Below are 17,020 nucleotides of genomic sequence, written 5' to 3' on the forward strand. Positions count from 1 at the left end.
TTGTGTCCTTGGGCAAGACCCTACTTGCCTCCAGTGTCTGTGTACATCGCTGTATGAATGAGAGAGTGAATGGGTGACTGGTTCCTTACTGTAAAGTGCTTTGGGCCTGATAAGTTGAGTCCATTTACCATTTACCAAATACAATATATTTGAAATTGTATAATCGTAGGATTGTATATCATATTTTTGTATACATGTTGTATACAATAATTATAAAAAAAATCATCTCTTTTTTTTTTTTAATCATTTAGTCCCTTTACTGTTTCACTTCTTTTGATACGTGTTAGAGTTCACCATTTTGATTACATTCTGAAGGGCATGTGACTCTTTGAACACCCAATTCACCAAAAGAAAATGTGTTTATTATTGATGACTGGGCAAAGGATGTGAGATATGCAAATCTATGAAAATTACCTTCTTCCTAAAATATTGTCACTCAACTGGGGTAAAACTGATTAATACCACAGGATTTATCCCATCAAAGTAATTAAAATGCACTCAGTTGGTGAAGACACAAGACAAAAGAACGTATGTGCTGTTTTACAATATCTTTCTATGGGAAAATCTGACCCAACACATTCAAAAATTGCAGTAGATGGTAACTGTATTCGCCACTGTGTAAACTACAACCATTTACTTTTGCTTTTCCCAGAAGCTCTGATCTTCCCTTTCAGTGTGGGGTTTCACAAGCCTCTCTTCCTCATTATTATAGGTCACACAATTCGATGAAAAGAAATGTTAAACCAGTTTAGCGCCAACACAAATTACACCGCATGAGGGAGTAAATGGTGGAAATCCTCACATGTACAAGAGCCATTACGCTAATGCATTTCAGCCCATCAATTTCAGGGTCATCGGTTTATTTTGGGTTAAAGTTTGGGTAAAATAAAGTCTAATAATAAAGTTGTAGTTTTAGTAACACAAATGAGAGAAACACCTTTAGGATTATGTTCATTCACTCAGTATCTGCCAGTTACAGGCTCCATTAAAAAAAAAAAAAAGGTTTACAAGAAAACACACAAAAAGAGGAGTACTTCTGCTAATGCACAGTTTTGCACTTTTATTGTTGCCTCATTCACTAAACAGTTCAATGGTGCAATTGATTACCATACACAGAATTAGGATATCTGCATGACACATCTATGCTATACAGCGAATGGATTATAATTATTACAAATACAGAAAACATATTTACATTTGAATTCAAGCTCCATACAACACAGATATTTACAAAAATAAGTATGAAAATGAAACCAGTCTGATAAATAATGTACAGTGTCAATGTTTTGTTTTGTTCATAAGGTGGATAAAGTTGTTTTAATTATCATTGGGGTAAAATGAACGATTAATCCATGGCTAGTTTTGATTCAAAGGCATCAACGGAAACGTGTTAGGTGAAGTAAGCACTGTCACTAGCTACTACAAGTAATCCCTGATATTAGAAAACATAAAACTCAACCTCGTGAAGTTCTGTGAGAATGAACGAATATGCGTTTTCTTTATATATATATATATATATATTTCAATCCATCTTTTTTTTTTTAAACCACATTCTGTCCAAAAGGAAGCACTCTCGTAACGCCGTCTTCATGCGATGCACAGTGGGGTCGCATCTACTGTACGTTCAATTTTTCCTCCAATTTTCTTTTTCAAATACTCAATACATTCACGCTTTTCTCTTTTGGTTCATTCCGAGCAGAACAACGTAACCACTTCATGTATGATCAGTTAGTTGAACCTTTCCTTATCATGTGCAAAGAGCTGCAAACTAATATGTACATTGCAAAAAACAATAAATACACAATTCAAAATAATAGACCTCTGTTAGATTAGGAGTGAAAATCTTTGCTCCGTGTAGTCGACTCAATTCTGAGGTACTTCTATTGTAATCAGTGCATAGATGGTAAATAAAGACAAATATATACTGCACGTCCAACAGGCTGGCTGACCTGGGAATGGACAGTGTTTTAGGGTAATAGTGGTAACATGTTATCGGCCCTTTTTCTTCCAATCAAAATGAACTTTCCCTCTCAATTGTGGCGCATTGTCTTTTAAAAGTATAGAAAATTGATTTGAGTGAAGTCAAAATGGCTGAGTTTAATCACTTTTTTAAGCCAAATTTCCCTTTAAAGTGATAGTCTGTAAGTTTGCAAAGTGCGGCGAGATAGAGTGAACGTAAACAATCACATTCCTCCTCTCTTGGACCAAAAAGCCACTCCTAGTTCGCAAAATGAGGAGAGCAGGACAGAATTTTCAAAAGGTCCCGCCCCCTCTCTCTCCTGATTGGTCCTGACAGGCCAGTTCACAGGGAAAGCTCGTCTCATTGGTCAAAGTGGTGTCCCGCGGTTTCTGATTAATGTCTGAAAGCCAAGGGAGAGACTTTAGAGAAGATATTATTATTTGATATTACCTCAAATGTCAGACCCAGGCACTCACTTGTAAACAATCTATTAAATTTGTAAAACATTTAAACTTACAGACTATCACTTTAAATGCAACTTCACCATACCACCGATGTTTATTCTAAGCAGTGGTCGATTCCCTTTACAATTTTGGGTTCATTTCTGTGCAATTTTACGTATTTGTGTGCGTTGTCACAAGTGAACAGTGCTGCATTATGCGCCTCTGCCTCCTCAGCCTTACTTTCAATTGTACAGACGACATACTGCTGGTTTGCTGGCCAGAGTTTCAAAATGCCGTATTGCACCAATCATTACTCAACCAAATAAGGAAGCAGAGGTACCAATGCTTTAGACTTCAGCTTTCCAGAGCAAACATTTTCACAGAATATTAAATAAAAAGCTTTGAGAACATCCCTTAGAGCATCTCTCTTTTTTCCTTCTATAAACAGCTATCCAGTGTAGCCTGACATATATATTCTCCCAAAAGTCTTCCTCAAACTCCCATTTATCACCGCATTATTATTATTTTTATTATATTGACCTATTCTTGCTATAGATAAGTGTTAATGTGCAAAATAAACACCGTCACAGCTGGTTAGAAATTATACAGAAAACAAAATGCCCTCTCTCTCTCAACGTCTCACATATAAATCTTCACTTAAAAGCATGATACAAAAACACAGCGGTTTTCAAATAAGAAAGATGTCAAAGTTAAAATTCCCAAGTGAGAACAAAGTAGTCGGTCGCACTACTTCAAAAAGAACTTCATTTTACAGATGTGTACACGTATTTGATAGTGTTTGAAATGCATCGGTCTTGCAGGCTGAATGCTAGCAGCGTCATCAGTACTGGCTTTAGGACAAAATCATTTTCTCTTCCTTCATCCTCGTTTTGTCGCAAGTATCACAAGTCATTGATGTTAGAAAAAGGTTATTAAGCTGGGAGGAATGTCTTAAATTATTAGAGCAACTATCACACTACTTAAGAAAGTACTGTATGTACAAATATCTCCTAAGTCTGTCTGTCCTCCTCGTCACCTCCTCCAAACCCTGTTTTTAATCAGTAATTTGACCTAAAATGGCGGAAAAGTTGCAACAAATAACAAACAACTTGATACAAATAGGCTTTTTTGCATGTTTCTGCAGTTAGCGCGCGTTTTACAGACACTAATGCATGAAGTTAGCTCACTGACTGACGGCACTACTGGGGTCGGATGTATATGTACACGACTGAGGGAGAGGGGTGTGACATGGACAATGATCGCCACTGCCCAAAAACCTCTCAGAGTTGGAACTATACTACCTATTTTAGTTCAGTACAGAGCTTTTAGAGTAACCTAAACTCTATTTGAGTTAAAGATTTGATAACATTAGCAGCACTATTTTGTAGACTTGCTTCCTACAGCAGATAGTAAAGTAAAACTTGATACTTTCCCTTCATTGTTTCCAATGTCAGTGTTTACTGGGTGTGTACGCAACCTGTTCTTCTCCTGAGGAGCGATGTGTGGGCTCTTAAATATACAAAATAGTTATGCCAAATAAACTACAGATAACACTGATAAGAGACAATCTGTACAGACGATTGGCAAACTGAAAAGTGAATGACCGGAAAGAACAGCTTCTGAAGGATCGTGCACACACAGGTTGACTACTACAACATGCTACTAGTCAGGGATTTGGGGATGACAACGAAGCTGAACAAATTCAACCCAAACATTGTCAGAAACAGAAACACAGAGCAGGAGGAGGAGCTAGAAGGAGTGATATGAAACTGTCGCATGAAAGAAGACTTAAGCCACAAGTCTACTGACAAGAGAAAACCGTCAAGAATCACAATGATTAGTAAGTGTTAACACTTGGTAAGTTCAAAGGCTTCAGGAGAGTGAAGTGTTCCCTGCGGGCCTCAGTTCTTAGGAAGGCCAGTGCGTCGCCGGGCCAGCTTCGACCTGTGACAACGACAACATGTGACTTCACATAAGAGTTTATACAATTCTAATTTAACATCAATTTATCGAAATCAAAAATCCTTACCGTATTGTTCCTGCCAGCAGAGGGTTAAACGCGTACAACCAGTCGTTCATGTCCTTCTCATTGTTGGCCTGCAGCAGGATCCCTCTGTGCTTTGTGCACACAGCAAATGTGTTTGGGGTCTGAAAGATATCAAGACACAGGTAAAACATTTGATTCAGTGAAAAAACATTTCAACAGTGAAAAAACATTTCACTGTTGAAATGTTTTTTCTTACATTTCAACAGTTTTATATATTTGATACAGTGTGAACGTATTTACAGTATTACAGCGTATGTGTACCTTAAGCATGGCCTGCTGGTCTTCGCTGTACTCCACTTGGGCGGTGGACAGGTTCAGGACCCCTCTCTCCACGGGGTCCTTGTCACTGTTGTAGATGAACACATACGGTCGGCGCACCACCACAAAATGCTTCACCCACGAGTTTGATCGCGGCTCCATGAAGCTCAGGAAACCCTTCTTTGACACTACAGATCTGAGGGAGAGAAACACATGGGTTAATTTTTGCTGAACTGAATTAAATTAAGGTAATGTACATGGAAGACAATCACATTAAGGCTCTTGCCCAGACACATACAATCAATATTTGAAACTGCTTAATCAAGAAAAGTAAGCAATGTTGCAGCTAACACTCAGTCAAACTCACCCGGGCCTCATCTCTTCAATATCAGGCACCAGGTTGAGGAACTCGTTCTTTCCGGCCCGAGCCAAAATGGACATCTCCAAAGTGGGAACCATGGGGAAGTTCTCGTAATCTGAGCAGGACGGGCTGGAGGCCCTGGAGCAGTTTTCTGGAGTCCTACAAAAAGCAGTTCAGGCATTTTTAAATATTCAAAGTCTGTCTGTTGTTACTTTTTGATTGCAGTAATACAAGCTTGAAGGGACATACTTCTGGTCCAGGGAGCTGCAGCGGGAGTCAGCCAGAGAGGGGCAGGTGGAGGAGGGGGTGAGGGTGGCACTGCTCAGGCTGGTGACCGAAGGGTCCCGTCCCATCGGGGAGATGTCCGAGAGCTGCCAGGGAGAAAAGTATTGTGTCACTGTGTGTATTCAGAGATAAATTAGCAAAAAAAATAAAAAATACAACATATAAACTATACACTAAACTAAACTATATATATATAATCATTTTTGGGCCAAGCTGAGACTTTTGATTTCATTCTACCCTCCAGTTGTTACAGCAGTACCAAGTAACTCATGCCCCTAGAGGCCATAAGCGCCACTGCAGGTGTCGTCGCATGTTATGATTTTTTTACTCATTGATTGTCCGTGAGAGCAAATACTACGCTGAAAAAGACAAAGGGAGAGAGGGATATTGTACATCCAATTACACAATGGAGAATTTTTTTTTCACTCAGACTTGGCTGTAAATACTGTTTAAGTGGCGATAGCCCACAGTTAGCTTTGCCCGTTAGCCTGTTAGCTTCTTCGTGATTCTGTTAGTGTGTATTGCGCCTCTGACCCGATGCAGGAAAGCTGCAAGTGTGGTTTTCTGGCCAGAGACACCAGGGGGAGATGAAAGACCAATCATCCCATTAACACTTGTGTTACTCCCAAGAGGACCTACGAAAAGGATTTATTAAAGCAAGGCAAGGTAAGGCAACTTTATTTATACCGCGCATTTCGTACACAAGGCAACTCAATGCGCCTATTAAGGTAAACAAGTTACTTAGTACTGCTTTAAGTTTAGGTATCATTCATTATCTTTATCCTCAGCCAATCAGAACAGGCTTGTTTCAACAAAACATCCTCTGTTCATGTCTTTTTTATGAGGATTCCAAAGTGTTTTTTTTTTTTAACGTTTTTTTCGTTTTCCCATGAAAATAGGACTGATATGCTGCTACATACAGAGAATGACAATAGTATGTTACCTTGCAGTCGCTGATGCTGTTGACCACCTGGTTATATTCATTGTTGAAGGTGTGAGTCAGAAGGCGCAGGCACTGAAACGCAACAACAACACTTGAGTTTGATCCACCTCTGTCACATCAACCACAAACATCCCGCTCATTTCGTCTGCCATACCTTTGTGGCCAGCTCCTTCTCGCGGTCCACCAGGCTCTCGATGTCCGCGGAGTCGTAGCCGCTGCTCTCGCTCGGGGTGATGGCGCTCTCGAAGGTGGTGCTGGAGATCTGGGAGGAAATGGAGGTGGAGGTGGAGAGGGTCCCGGAGCTCATACTGGGGGACAGGTCGCTCAGGGACTTTGTGGTGGGGGCTGTTCCCACCGGCGCAGCGTCTCCCAACTTCTCTCTCAAGAGGAGCATGTGACGGGTCTTTTCCACCTGAAGACATCAAAAAAGATCAAAGGTTATACTTCAAACAGTAAGCAGCTGAAATGCTTTTACACTTGGGCAACAATAAAATAAAAAACACACAGCTTACACAAAATACATGATTTATAATTAAAATGTTAGACGTAAAGCCTTATATTTTTGTAAAGTGGTTGAAGACAGTGTTAATTTCGTCGACTAAAATATTTAGTCTCAATTTTAGTCAAAGTTATATTTTTGACGACTAAAATTGGACTAAGACTAAATTAAAAGTTTCTCATGAGACTAAAACTATGACTAAAATGTCCAGATATTTTAGTCGACTAAAATAAGACTAAATAAAAATGAAAAGGAGAGACTAAAATCATCCAAACATCTATTGACAGTCTGAAAGAGCCTCATATCATGTAAATTCACTGCCAAATTAACAGGTCTGTGCTTCATTCATGTGGAAGCAGCTCCATGAAGTCGAGGACCACGATTAAATATGATTATAATGAATATTATAAATGCAAAGTCAACTAACTAAACTAAACTAGACTAAAATGTAAAAAAAAAATTTAGACTAAATCTCGACTAAAATTAAATTACATTTTAGTCAAAAGACTAAGACTAAAATTAAAATAAAATATGTTGTCAAAATTAACACTGGTTGAAGAGAAATATTTCCCAGATGAAAGTATCGAACCTCATGCAGCTGCTCCATCTTTTCCAGCTCCCACTGATGCTCCAGGATGAGGCTGTCTCCTCTGGGCCTCCACCCGGCCAGGTTCTCCTCTCCTCGGACATACGCCACTGAGGTGTCCAGGACCTTCCTCCTCCTGCGCTGCATCCCTGATCATCGACAAAGGCATGGGTCAGCAAAGCCATCATTTTGTCTTCATTGCTTTGATTAGGCTGTTAAAGAGCTCACCTGGGCTTCCTGTGTCTGACATCTTACACAAGCTCAGCTCATAGATGCCAGTCACTCTATTGCTGTGGCAGACAAAAGTATTACAGTTAATTTAATCCCACGCCTTACAGACAATTCAATGCCCTGTAATACAAATAAATTATATATATACAAATCCATGTTTGGGCTTACCAGTCGGGTGTTTTGGAGTACCCACTTCCAAACAAGTTTCTGAGGGATCGTGGAGGTGAGATCTTTGCATCTCTGGAGTAGAAGACCATACAGATGTCTTTGGTGATGATCGCTGGCTGGATGCAGTGGTCGAGCTGTGAGGAGGAGCCACAGTGAGCAAACACATAGACAATTATGAAGCAGATCTTGCGCTGCAATAAGAGTAAAGTGCCTTACCTCTAGATATGCAGACAGTGTCATGTAAATCTTCTCTCCGTACGGCGTGACACGGTTGAGAAGGAGGGAGTTGTGGAGGGAGCTGTCCCACACAGCCTCGAAACGGTAAAAGGTCCTAAAAAACAAAACAAACAAGATATTACTTTCAACAAATATTACTTGTACAAAGATTTTCTATAAACACGATGACAGAAACGTGTGCTGGTGTGAGGAAGCTACAGAGGTGAAAGTGTGGGCAGCAGTGAAATAGTAGAGTCTCGAGAGAAAATCACACGGTCAATCCGAATACTGAGAGCACTTGAATTACTCTTCACAAAATCAAGAAAACAGGGAACAAATAGTCTTTATATTCCTTTGCATAACTGTAGTTTAACCCATGTGTTTGCATTTCTCTTTCTTTGGGAAAATGAGAAAACAATACTGACTCACTGATAATATTAGTACTTGCATTACATCCAGAAATACCTAAAATAAATACGATGACTATACGATTATTCATCACTGTACATCCATAGTGTCTGTGCTAGAATGTTTATCTGCCTGTACTGTCTGTTATTAGATGAGTCATTTACTCTATTCCCTTAGCTGACTACAGGGGGCGTACTTGGCCACAGTCTGACCGGAGTGACTGCCCTCCCTGACTCATGATGGCTGCTTACACAGTGAAAAACAACCGGGAGAGACCATTCATTTTGGAGACTGGTGGAACAGAAGATCAACACAACAGTGGACTGAGGTCGTGCTAGTCTTAACCACAATGTTACAGCGGACACAAGCGGGACAAGGAACTATGTGATTGCACTGAATGTTGCCGACTAAATTCCTAGATATAGTACATTTGTTTATTTTAAGAACAGGCTCGTAATTGGTACATGGTTTGATACAATGTTCATGTTGTCATTGACTGTATTTTCACGTGGGTGCTCTATGGTGAAAAGGGTTCACAACTGTTGTCGTTTCCATCTAGACCCAGCCTTCAACTTATCACGGAAAGCAGCAACCCAAAGAAAGAAACATGAAAAATAAAATTACTAAAATTTTGCAGTTTTACTTGTATATTTCCTCAAATTGTTCTGTTGGTGCAAGCATTGATCTATCTTTTGATTGATACCATCAGGACCCACTGTGTATTTCATGGACAACCCTGCTCCTCAAGTGAAATGTTAAGGCAACACTGAATGCAATCAACATCCACACTGTAAAACCCATTGGGTATAACTTATTATTGGGAGTCTATTCATCTAAAGAGGAGGGAACATAGGTGTTTCATTAAAAGAGCTCCAAGTTCAGGAGTGACTGGTACCTAGCGATATCCTTATCAAAAGAAAGGCTGAGAGAGAAAGAGAATCCGGCCCGAGAAGGAGGAGAGCACGCACACACACACACAAAAAAAAACAAGAGAGAAGAAGTACAAAAAGTCAGGCCACAAACAAAATGAAGCAACTCAAAAACAACTGTATGAATATGGAAACAGTCGAGCAATGATTTACGCTATCCAAAAATACACAGGCCTACAACACTGTCCTAGTTTTATAAAGAAATAGTGCACTTGTGGCTGCGTTTGCTCGTGTAGTATGTACCGATTGGAGTTGTGAGAGGACTTGATGTTTTTCGCGGAGATTATGTTGAGAGACAGAATGGCGTCTGCAGCGGCCTCGTCCACTTCAGCCTTGTTTCGGATGCGACCTGCGGAGACAGGAAAGGGATTTAAGATTTACTACACTGAAAATATGGGCTGGATCGCGATATCTTGGTGCCAGTGTAAAACTATATGTATACACTAAAGCAACAGCATATATGGAAAGGGTAATAACACTGTAGGCTATAGACAGTTAAAGGGATATTTCAAGATTTTTGACATAGGGCCTAATTTCCTAGTTATCCAGAGTGTTGCTGATTTCTGGAGATATTTTGTTTTTAAATTCATGAAGTCCTTATATTTGAAGAGTTTAGTGGTGCTAGGCTAGTGCTAGGCTAGTGCATGTCTATGATAACTTGTAGCCTGCATTAAAAACCTCTTCAAATCATTGGGTAGTCCTCCAAACTTTAAAATATAAGGACTCCATGAATAAAAAAATAAAAATAAATCTCCAAAAATCAACACCACTCTGGATAACTAGGAAAACTATGTCCAAAATCCTGAAATATCCCATTAAGTAACTAGAAAAGTGAACGTTTTTTGTTGGAGTCCAGCTACTTGACGACGTTCCACACCTATTTACAGCAAACACCAAAAGCTATAAAACCCCATAGAAGTTCATTCAGCCAACATTGTGACATCCTATCAGCGCTGGCGTGATCTCTGAAGACACTGCCTCCTGTGTTCGCTAATGGCCGTATTGTCACAGTGTCCAGGAGCATCAGGCCAAACACATGTCTGCTCCACACATAAAACCACACAATGTCAGCTGGTGTCTGGACCAGCTGTGTCGAAATATGTGAAACGCAATTATCTGCTGCATCAGAGTCAAGGTCTGTGCGAGCAGCGAGAGGTGAACCACGCGCTCCTCTCAGGACTCAAACTGTGACAGAGGAAACTATACACTTTTTCAAAACTGCATCAAAAGTATAACCGATTAGAGGTGCAAACACAAGATGTTTCATTTACAACCACCAAATTAATTGCACCCTTTGAGGTTTACACAACATCTTTGCAAATCAAGACGTTTCAATTAGCAATTTTACTTTAATCTTGCAGCCAAATTGTGCTATCTTGGCTATTTATGTTCTCAGATAAGAGAAACAAGAGTCTTTTTGTTCCTGCAGTGTGGGGCCCCAACGCTCGAAGGGAGAACTCACCCACGACCAGCTCACGGACGTCCTTCCAGTGGAGCTCGCTGCCTTTCTCGTGGATGAGAGTCACTGTGATCCTGCGCTGGATCCCCTGCAGCAAAGATGACGCACATTAGGTTACAAACTGGCATGCAAGGCAAAAACAAAATGAATGGGCTGTTCTCTGTGAAAGGGTCGTAACAGTGAAGGGCACTACCGACAGTACAGATAATGAAAAATGTGGTGTTACTTATAAATGATAAATTCAGAATTGATTCAGTATGTGGAACCTTATTTCAATATAACTTGAAATGGCAACAAACCATTAACCACATTATCCTAAGACTCATTGTATATTTGCTGAGACAGACATTTCCACATACACTTATATAGATGACTTGTTGAAGGTATATTTCTATTGTTGTGTCTTCTGATAGTTTGAAGACATGGCCAAATCTAAAAATACCTACAAAATGTAGCAGTGTTTGGAGAGCAGAGTAAAACAAAATGTGGTGAAAAAAAGTACTTAGATCAATATGCTAGCAGGCAGTGTTGGGAGTGACGTATTACAAAAGAAATTAGTTGAAAAAAAGATGTTACTTTTTTTAGTAACTAAGGAATATAACATATTACTTACAAAAAATACGGGAATATATTAGTCATTACATTTCAAGTAACTCGAGTTACAAGAGAATTTAAATGTAAGATCTGCAGTTGTGTGTAGTTAATGTCCTCAAAACAAAATATTAGACAATGGAGAAAGCGAAGAAAAAGGAAATCTCTGATTGCACTTTTGCTCAGTGGCAATATTCCTATATTTGGTTTATATTTTGCCAAACGTAACTCAGAAATAACTCAAAGTAGTGCAACTCAGCTACATGTAATACAAACATAACATTTTTAGAGCTGTAATCACTAATATAGAATATATTACAATGTTTAAGTAACTTGCCCAACACAGACTATTGGTAATGTAATGTCTAACTAGTTTTACAAAACATTAATTAAATTCAGCCTTTTAATACCTGGTGCAGTAAGAAGGTGCCATGGCAGGGCAGTCCCCCACTGTGATCCACGACAGCTGGAATGTACCTATGAAGATATGAAGATACAAGTTAGTTTAGGATTCAATGCATTGAAGCGCACCCATTCTATTCATATGAACTGTTGAGGGGTAAGTAGGTTTAGGTTACGAACAGCTAAATGTGTATATTTATGCAATCCTCGGCTTGGAAAAGGTCAATGCTACTTGTGTGAAAGGAGCATATACTGTCTCTATATACAAACACAGCATTTTATAAAACTTACTCCCCAGTGGGCTCCAGCTCACTGATCTCGAACCACACCAGCAGGTCGTACTTGCTGACGGTCTGACCCAGGTAGGACTTGGTGAAGGTGTTCAATTTTGTGGCGGGAACTAATAAATAGAAAACACACAAACAATTATTGATATCATGTGTATAAGAGATATAATAAAAAATAATCACAGAAAATGGCTGTGACACATGTGTGATGTGAAACAATGCTGTGGGACAGGATGGGAACTGAGACTCAGAAAACACTGGACAAAGCCATAGGGGAAAAAACAACCAAATACAACCAAAGCACAAGGATTACATATTGCACAAAAAGCTCAAATTGAATGTTTTGATGCAGTGGGAAACTAACCCATGGATTACACAAGTTGTTGCCGTCGACACATCAGGATTACGTTGTTTGAAAGGCTAATCTCAGACGCAGAGTTAGACAGTATTCTGTGTGCCAGGTCATGTTTAATAATTCAGCTCCTCCTGAAAACTACTATAATTGGACATTGATGAAAGTTTTAAGCCTCAGTGTAGTGACTTGTGCTGTGGATGTCATGTCAGTGATCCTCAAAGAATATGACAAATGCTAATTTATAATATATGGGGATTTATCCTGCAGCTTCACCTGGTGCTGTCATTGCAGGAAGAATTCACCTGAAATGTATAAAACATGTATGCAGAGCTACACTGTGTTGCAGTCCTCATTTACTCTTTCTATTACGCAATTCAGCTATTGACATTTTATCAAGCCAACATTACCATATACTTAATACGTAATAAGTCTCCATCTCAGCGCTGGAAGGTGAACACACTGAATGCTGAGAAGTGCCGCAAGAGCATAATGTAAAATAAATGTGCTACATTAAGGAGTGAGACACACAGTACACAGTCCTACAGCAAGGACGTCTTTGTGAATTATAACCAAAGATAATTATCAATAGTTTATCTAGATATGCTTAAACGTTACATGAGAGATCTGGAAGATGATAAACAGCACAAGACTCAGAAGTAAATAGCCAATGACTTTCTTGAGGGCAAATTTGGATTAGCTTAGCATCGGTCAAAAGCCAACAGACTTTACATAAGATATAATAGAAAGGGGCTATAGTAACATTCAATTGCTAGCACAGTATTAGTGTCAGGACAATGTTAAGGTGACGAAGCAATTGTAAAAACTGATTTCCAGAGAGCATCTTACTCTCACAAACCTGTACATGTTCTGCACCCCATTAAACTTAGTGTTGTGTGACATTTCATGCAACGGGTACTTAGACAGACGTGAGATTAAAACATGGCCTATATTTCACACTGACAGCTTCACTTTACTCTCATAAACAAGGTAAAGCACTACATCCTACCAAAGCACTCGCCTATTCAAGTATTCACTACCACAAAAGCACAGCTAATGTCTAGTCTGCTACTGCTCTTGCGGACCAACCATGGTGCTGGGGCACAGTTAGCACCGGGTCATCGGGCACTGGGATGAAGGGGAAGTGAGAGAGCTGCTCGTCGTCCAAACTGGCCACGGCGGAGGCAGCCAAGGCGTTCGCGTGCTCGGACAGAGTATCCAGCACTTTTCCGTTCACGTAGCCACTCATGAGATAGCGCACTAGCTCTATCTTACGGGTGTGGTCTGGGGGTTGTGTGTTGTTACATTGCAGCAGTTAATGGAGGGCATTTTGAAATGGGTTAAGAGGATTACGGGAGGAGGAGAAATTAGATCAAAATACATCCAGAGGAAGCCACAAATGAGACAAAATGAAAAGGACACATGAGGCATGCAAAAAGAAAACATGAATGACTGTGGAGGCTGATGCGATTTCCCTTACCTGGTCTGGACAGTGGCATGGGAATTGGGTAATATTTCCTTGACGGAGTAGGAGGACTGCACAAAGATAAGGAGTAATTAGCCTAAAATTTACCAAAACCAAGGTGCAACGTTGTCCAATGTGCACGTCTCAGTACTTTGTCTTACCTGATCAAGTCCTGGCCGTGAACATGCAGTGGGTGCTGCTGATAGTGTCCGAATACCTCAAACACAATGGGTTTGGTTTTGATGTACTCGATAAAGGACTCGGTCACCTCCACGGAGATCTGTGCAAGTGAGGAAATGGAAGAGTTGTTCATTCTCAAGGGTTTGTCTAATTGACTCAAATGTAACTAATTTATCTTCAAATCATAACAACGCCGCCCAAGAAGTGACTTCCTGTTTCGATCCAGCACGTCAAAATAAAAGCACACAGCTCGTCTCATTGATTAGTTCAGCAGGTACTTGCAACATTACAAGACTATAATTAAATACTAATTAAATTTTGTCTGTTAATAGTTAGAAAGAATGTTGAACTAATGAACTGCTGAACTAATGAATAAGATGGTGCTTTTATTTTTCAAGATCATGATGTCATATTTCTAAGCATCATGGGTTTGCAGCAACAATAAACTAATGGAGGTTTTAAAACTTAAAATACTGTTACATTGTTGTTGTTCACATTAAAACACTTGGACATTACAGTGTGTTACATGTATTTAGCAGTTGTGACTCAGCAGCAAATGGAGTTGTTTCACTGCTTTTTTTCTCCACTTTTTCTACAGTTTTTAGTGAATGTTAGTCTATAGAAAATGCATGCTAGCACCCGCAAACATAGCGGCTCTCCATGGTAACAGTGAATTATATTGCTGCGTATTTGGTGTTTCAATTCATAAAAGTTTCTATACAAACTTGGGCTGCAATATCCGTTTAGTGTTGTGAAAACTGCTAAAACAAAATTATAATATTATACTAAAGTAAGTATTAAACTAATATAATTTAGCCATTTGTTGTATATCAAAATAAGACTTTAGGACCAAACAAGGTTAAACTGGAACTAAATTAGGAAAATCATTACTAAAACCGAACTATTGCACATTTTTAAGTTACCATGCATTTTTATTTTAGGCTGTGTTTGCAAAGAACAGGCGAACAATCTCTTGCGAAATGGACATCGCATCATCACCCAATATCACAATGACGATAAATTGACAATATACTGTTTGTGCAGCCCTAGGTTACAGATGCACATCATAATCTTAAAAAAAATCAATTGGTAAATACGCTTGATATATTTTACTGTGTTTTCAAAAGATATGAATTTCAGTATTTGACTCAATTTATTATGATTTGTATGCGACAATAGGCTTACATTCTGAACATGGTAAAAGCCCAGTGGAGCTCCTTTGCCTGTGTTCTTCAGTGGCTCCGTGGAAAAGGCTTCATCATGACGGTGCAAGAAGCTGTACAGCAAAAAAAGCCCATTAGGTTTCGTCTTGAGCTAAACATCAAGACTTTTCCATTTCAGTTTGAGCCTTACTTGAACTGGCAGAAGATATCAGCGTACTCCGGTGGGACGCCACTGGCCTGCAGCACCGTGACTCTGAACGTGAAGATGCTGCCCACCTCCAGCTGGTCAGCCAAACCTTCGCTCAACTTGGGGTCCGCCATGTTATTCAGCTTCAGATCTGAACAGAGGCAACAATGGAGAACTCAGGACTTTGATGTATTGAGAATGACCTACAGCTGCGCCACTGCAACAATGCGTATAGGAACTCGTATTTGCATAATTCAACACGACAGGTTTTCCTCGCTATCTGTGGACTCTCCGTAGCGCACATTCCGCTGCGTGAGACTCATTTGCATAACAACTATAGTAAAGTCCTCCTCCGCATTGAGCCCCGCCATCTGCCTTGCGTGTGTCCTGTTTGGGCTGAAGGGGATCGGGATTTATGGAGGTGGTCTTGTGAGCCGTACCCATGTCATTGATTCGGTTGAGCTCCTCCGAAGGGGTGATGACCTCTGAACTCTGGCCTTGTCCCTCCACGATGCGCAGCTCCTCCAGGGACATCCCGGACCGGGTCATGACCGTGGACGGGAAATCATTCTGGTTTGACAGGAGACACAGAGCGGAAGGGGACATTAGCATACACCGGCCAGGAGGAAACCAAAGCAAAGGAGACATCTGCTCATTGTTTATTTAGCATCTGGGCAGCTTTTATATCGTTTTCATTTGTAATTGGTGATTCCAAATGCTATTCAAAAGGACAGATAGTAGTTGCAGTGTAGTTGTAGTGACTGCTGATGAACTGTACATGGAGTAGAAGGATTAGCAGTAAACATGCTGGTAGTAAAAGAAGTAGCAGCAGCACTTGTGGTGCTGGTAGCAGATGGACTAATGGAGTTTATGCTGTAGTAGCAGCCACAGTAGAGATAGTAGCCTTTTGTGGATGTTGTCAGTGGTATATTGTGAAGTAGTTTGGTTCAGTTTTTCACCCACTCTTAAAACAAGTTCGATGTCAGACCTGGGAATGGAATATTCAAACACCTTTATTGTGAAGATTGGGCGTTTTTATGTGTTTCCAAGTGAAGTTAAAGGAATAGTTAATCGTTTTTACATACTGAGATATGTTCTTACCTGAGCTTAGACGAGTTGGTGCGTATCTGTCTGGTCTTTGTGCGTGCCTCAGTCACGCAAAAAGACCAAAGACATTGTTAGCATTTGGCCTCTCCCAATGCATTGCTATAGCTCTAAACGGGGGTGAAGTTGGAAGCGACCAAGCTCTTCCACGGGCACGCACACAGACCAGACTGGTACGTATCAACTCGTCTAGCCTCAGGTAAGAACATATCTCGGTATGGAAAAACGGTGAACTATTCCTTTAAAGACACCAACTTTTCCAGTATTTCTTACAAACATTGTGAAAGTTTACTTTCAAAATCTAATTCCTGCCTGAGTAATTGAGCTTTGAACCCCAAGATGAAATTAGACATTTTGAAAATCTCTACAGAGCACGAGTATATTAGCAAAATATAACCATACATTTTAACTTCGCTCTATCCAGGATTAATATTCGGTGGTCAAAATGCCACTTTCACATCTAAAATACCTTATTTTGATATGAAAACCTAAATAA

At 40.0% G+C, this 17,020-nt stretch overlaps 1 protein-coding gene across 10 annotated transcripts in view; it reads right to left on the reverse strand.

Annotated features, from left to right (window-relative positions):
* Nucleotides 1–3,536: 3,536 nt before the first annotated feature.
* Nucleotides 3,537–17,020, reverse strand: part of LOC306964533 (kinesin-like protein KIF1B) — a gene marked incomplete at its 3' end in the record, with an annotated part of 57,927 nt that continues 44,443 nt past the window's right edge. For 9 of the 10 annotated variants that reach the window (XM_079558563.1, XM_079558564.1, XM_079558562.1 and 6 more), the window contains 20 exons: nt 15,861–15,990; nt 15,424–15,571; nt 15,256–15,346; nt 14,052–14,170; nt 13,906–13,961; nt 12,078–12,186; nt 11,795–11,861; nt 10,797–10,881; nt 9,578–9,683; nt 7,998–8,112; nt 7,782–7,915; nt 7,611–7,672; nt 7,386–7,531; nt 6,452–6,709; nt 6,298–6,369; nt 5,319–5,440; nt 5,076–5,228; nt 4,712–4,904; nt 4,433–4,551; nt 3,537–4,347 (listed from right to left, as the gene is read on the reverse strand). In XM_079558563.1, coding sequence (XP_079414689.1) covers nt 4,305–4,347; nt 4,433–4,551; nt 4,712–4,904; nt 5,076–5,228; nt 5,319–5,440; nt 6,298–6,369; nt 6,452–6,709; nt 7,386–7,531; nt 7,611–7,672; nt 7,782–7,915; nt 7,998–8,112; nt 9,578–9,683; nt 10,797–10,881; nt 11,795–11,861; nt 12,078–12,186; nt 13,906–13,961; nt 14,052–14,170; nt 15,256–15,346; nt 15,424–15,571; nt 15,861–15,990 — 2,328 coding nt within the window. Of the gene's footprint in view, nt 4,348–4,428; nt 4,552–4,711; nt 4,905–5,075; nt 5,229–5,318; nt 5,441–6,297; nt 6,370–6,451; nt 6,710–7,385; nt 7,532–7,610; nt 7,673–7,781; nt 7,916–7,997; nt 8,113–9,577; nt 9,684–10,796; nt 10,882–11,794; nt 11,862–12,077; nt 12,187–13,905; nt 13,962–14,051; nt 14,171–15,255; nt 15,347–15,423; nt 15,572–15,860; nt 15,991–17,020 lie in introns of those variants that run through there. The other variant, XM_079558561.1, reaches the window with a different exon arrangement.

This window comes from Gobius niger (genome assembly GCF_951799975.1).
Source record: "Gobius niger genome assembly, chromosome: 6".
Taxonomy (NCBI): domain Eukaryota; kingdom Metazoa; phylum Chordata; class Actinopteri; order Gobiiformes; family Gobiidae; genus Gobius; species Gobius niger.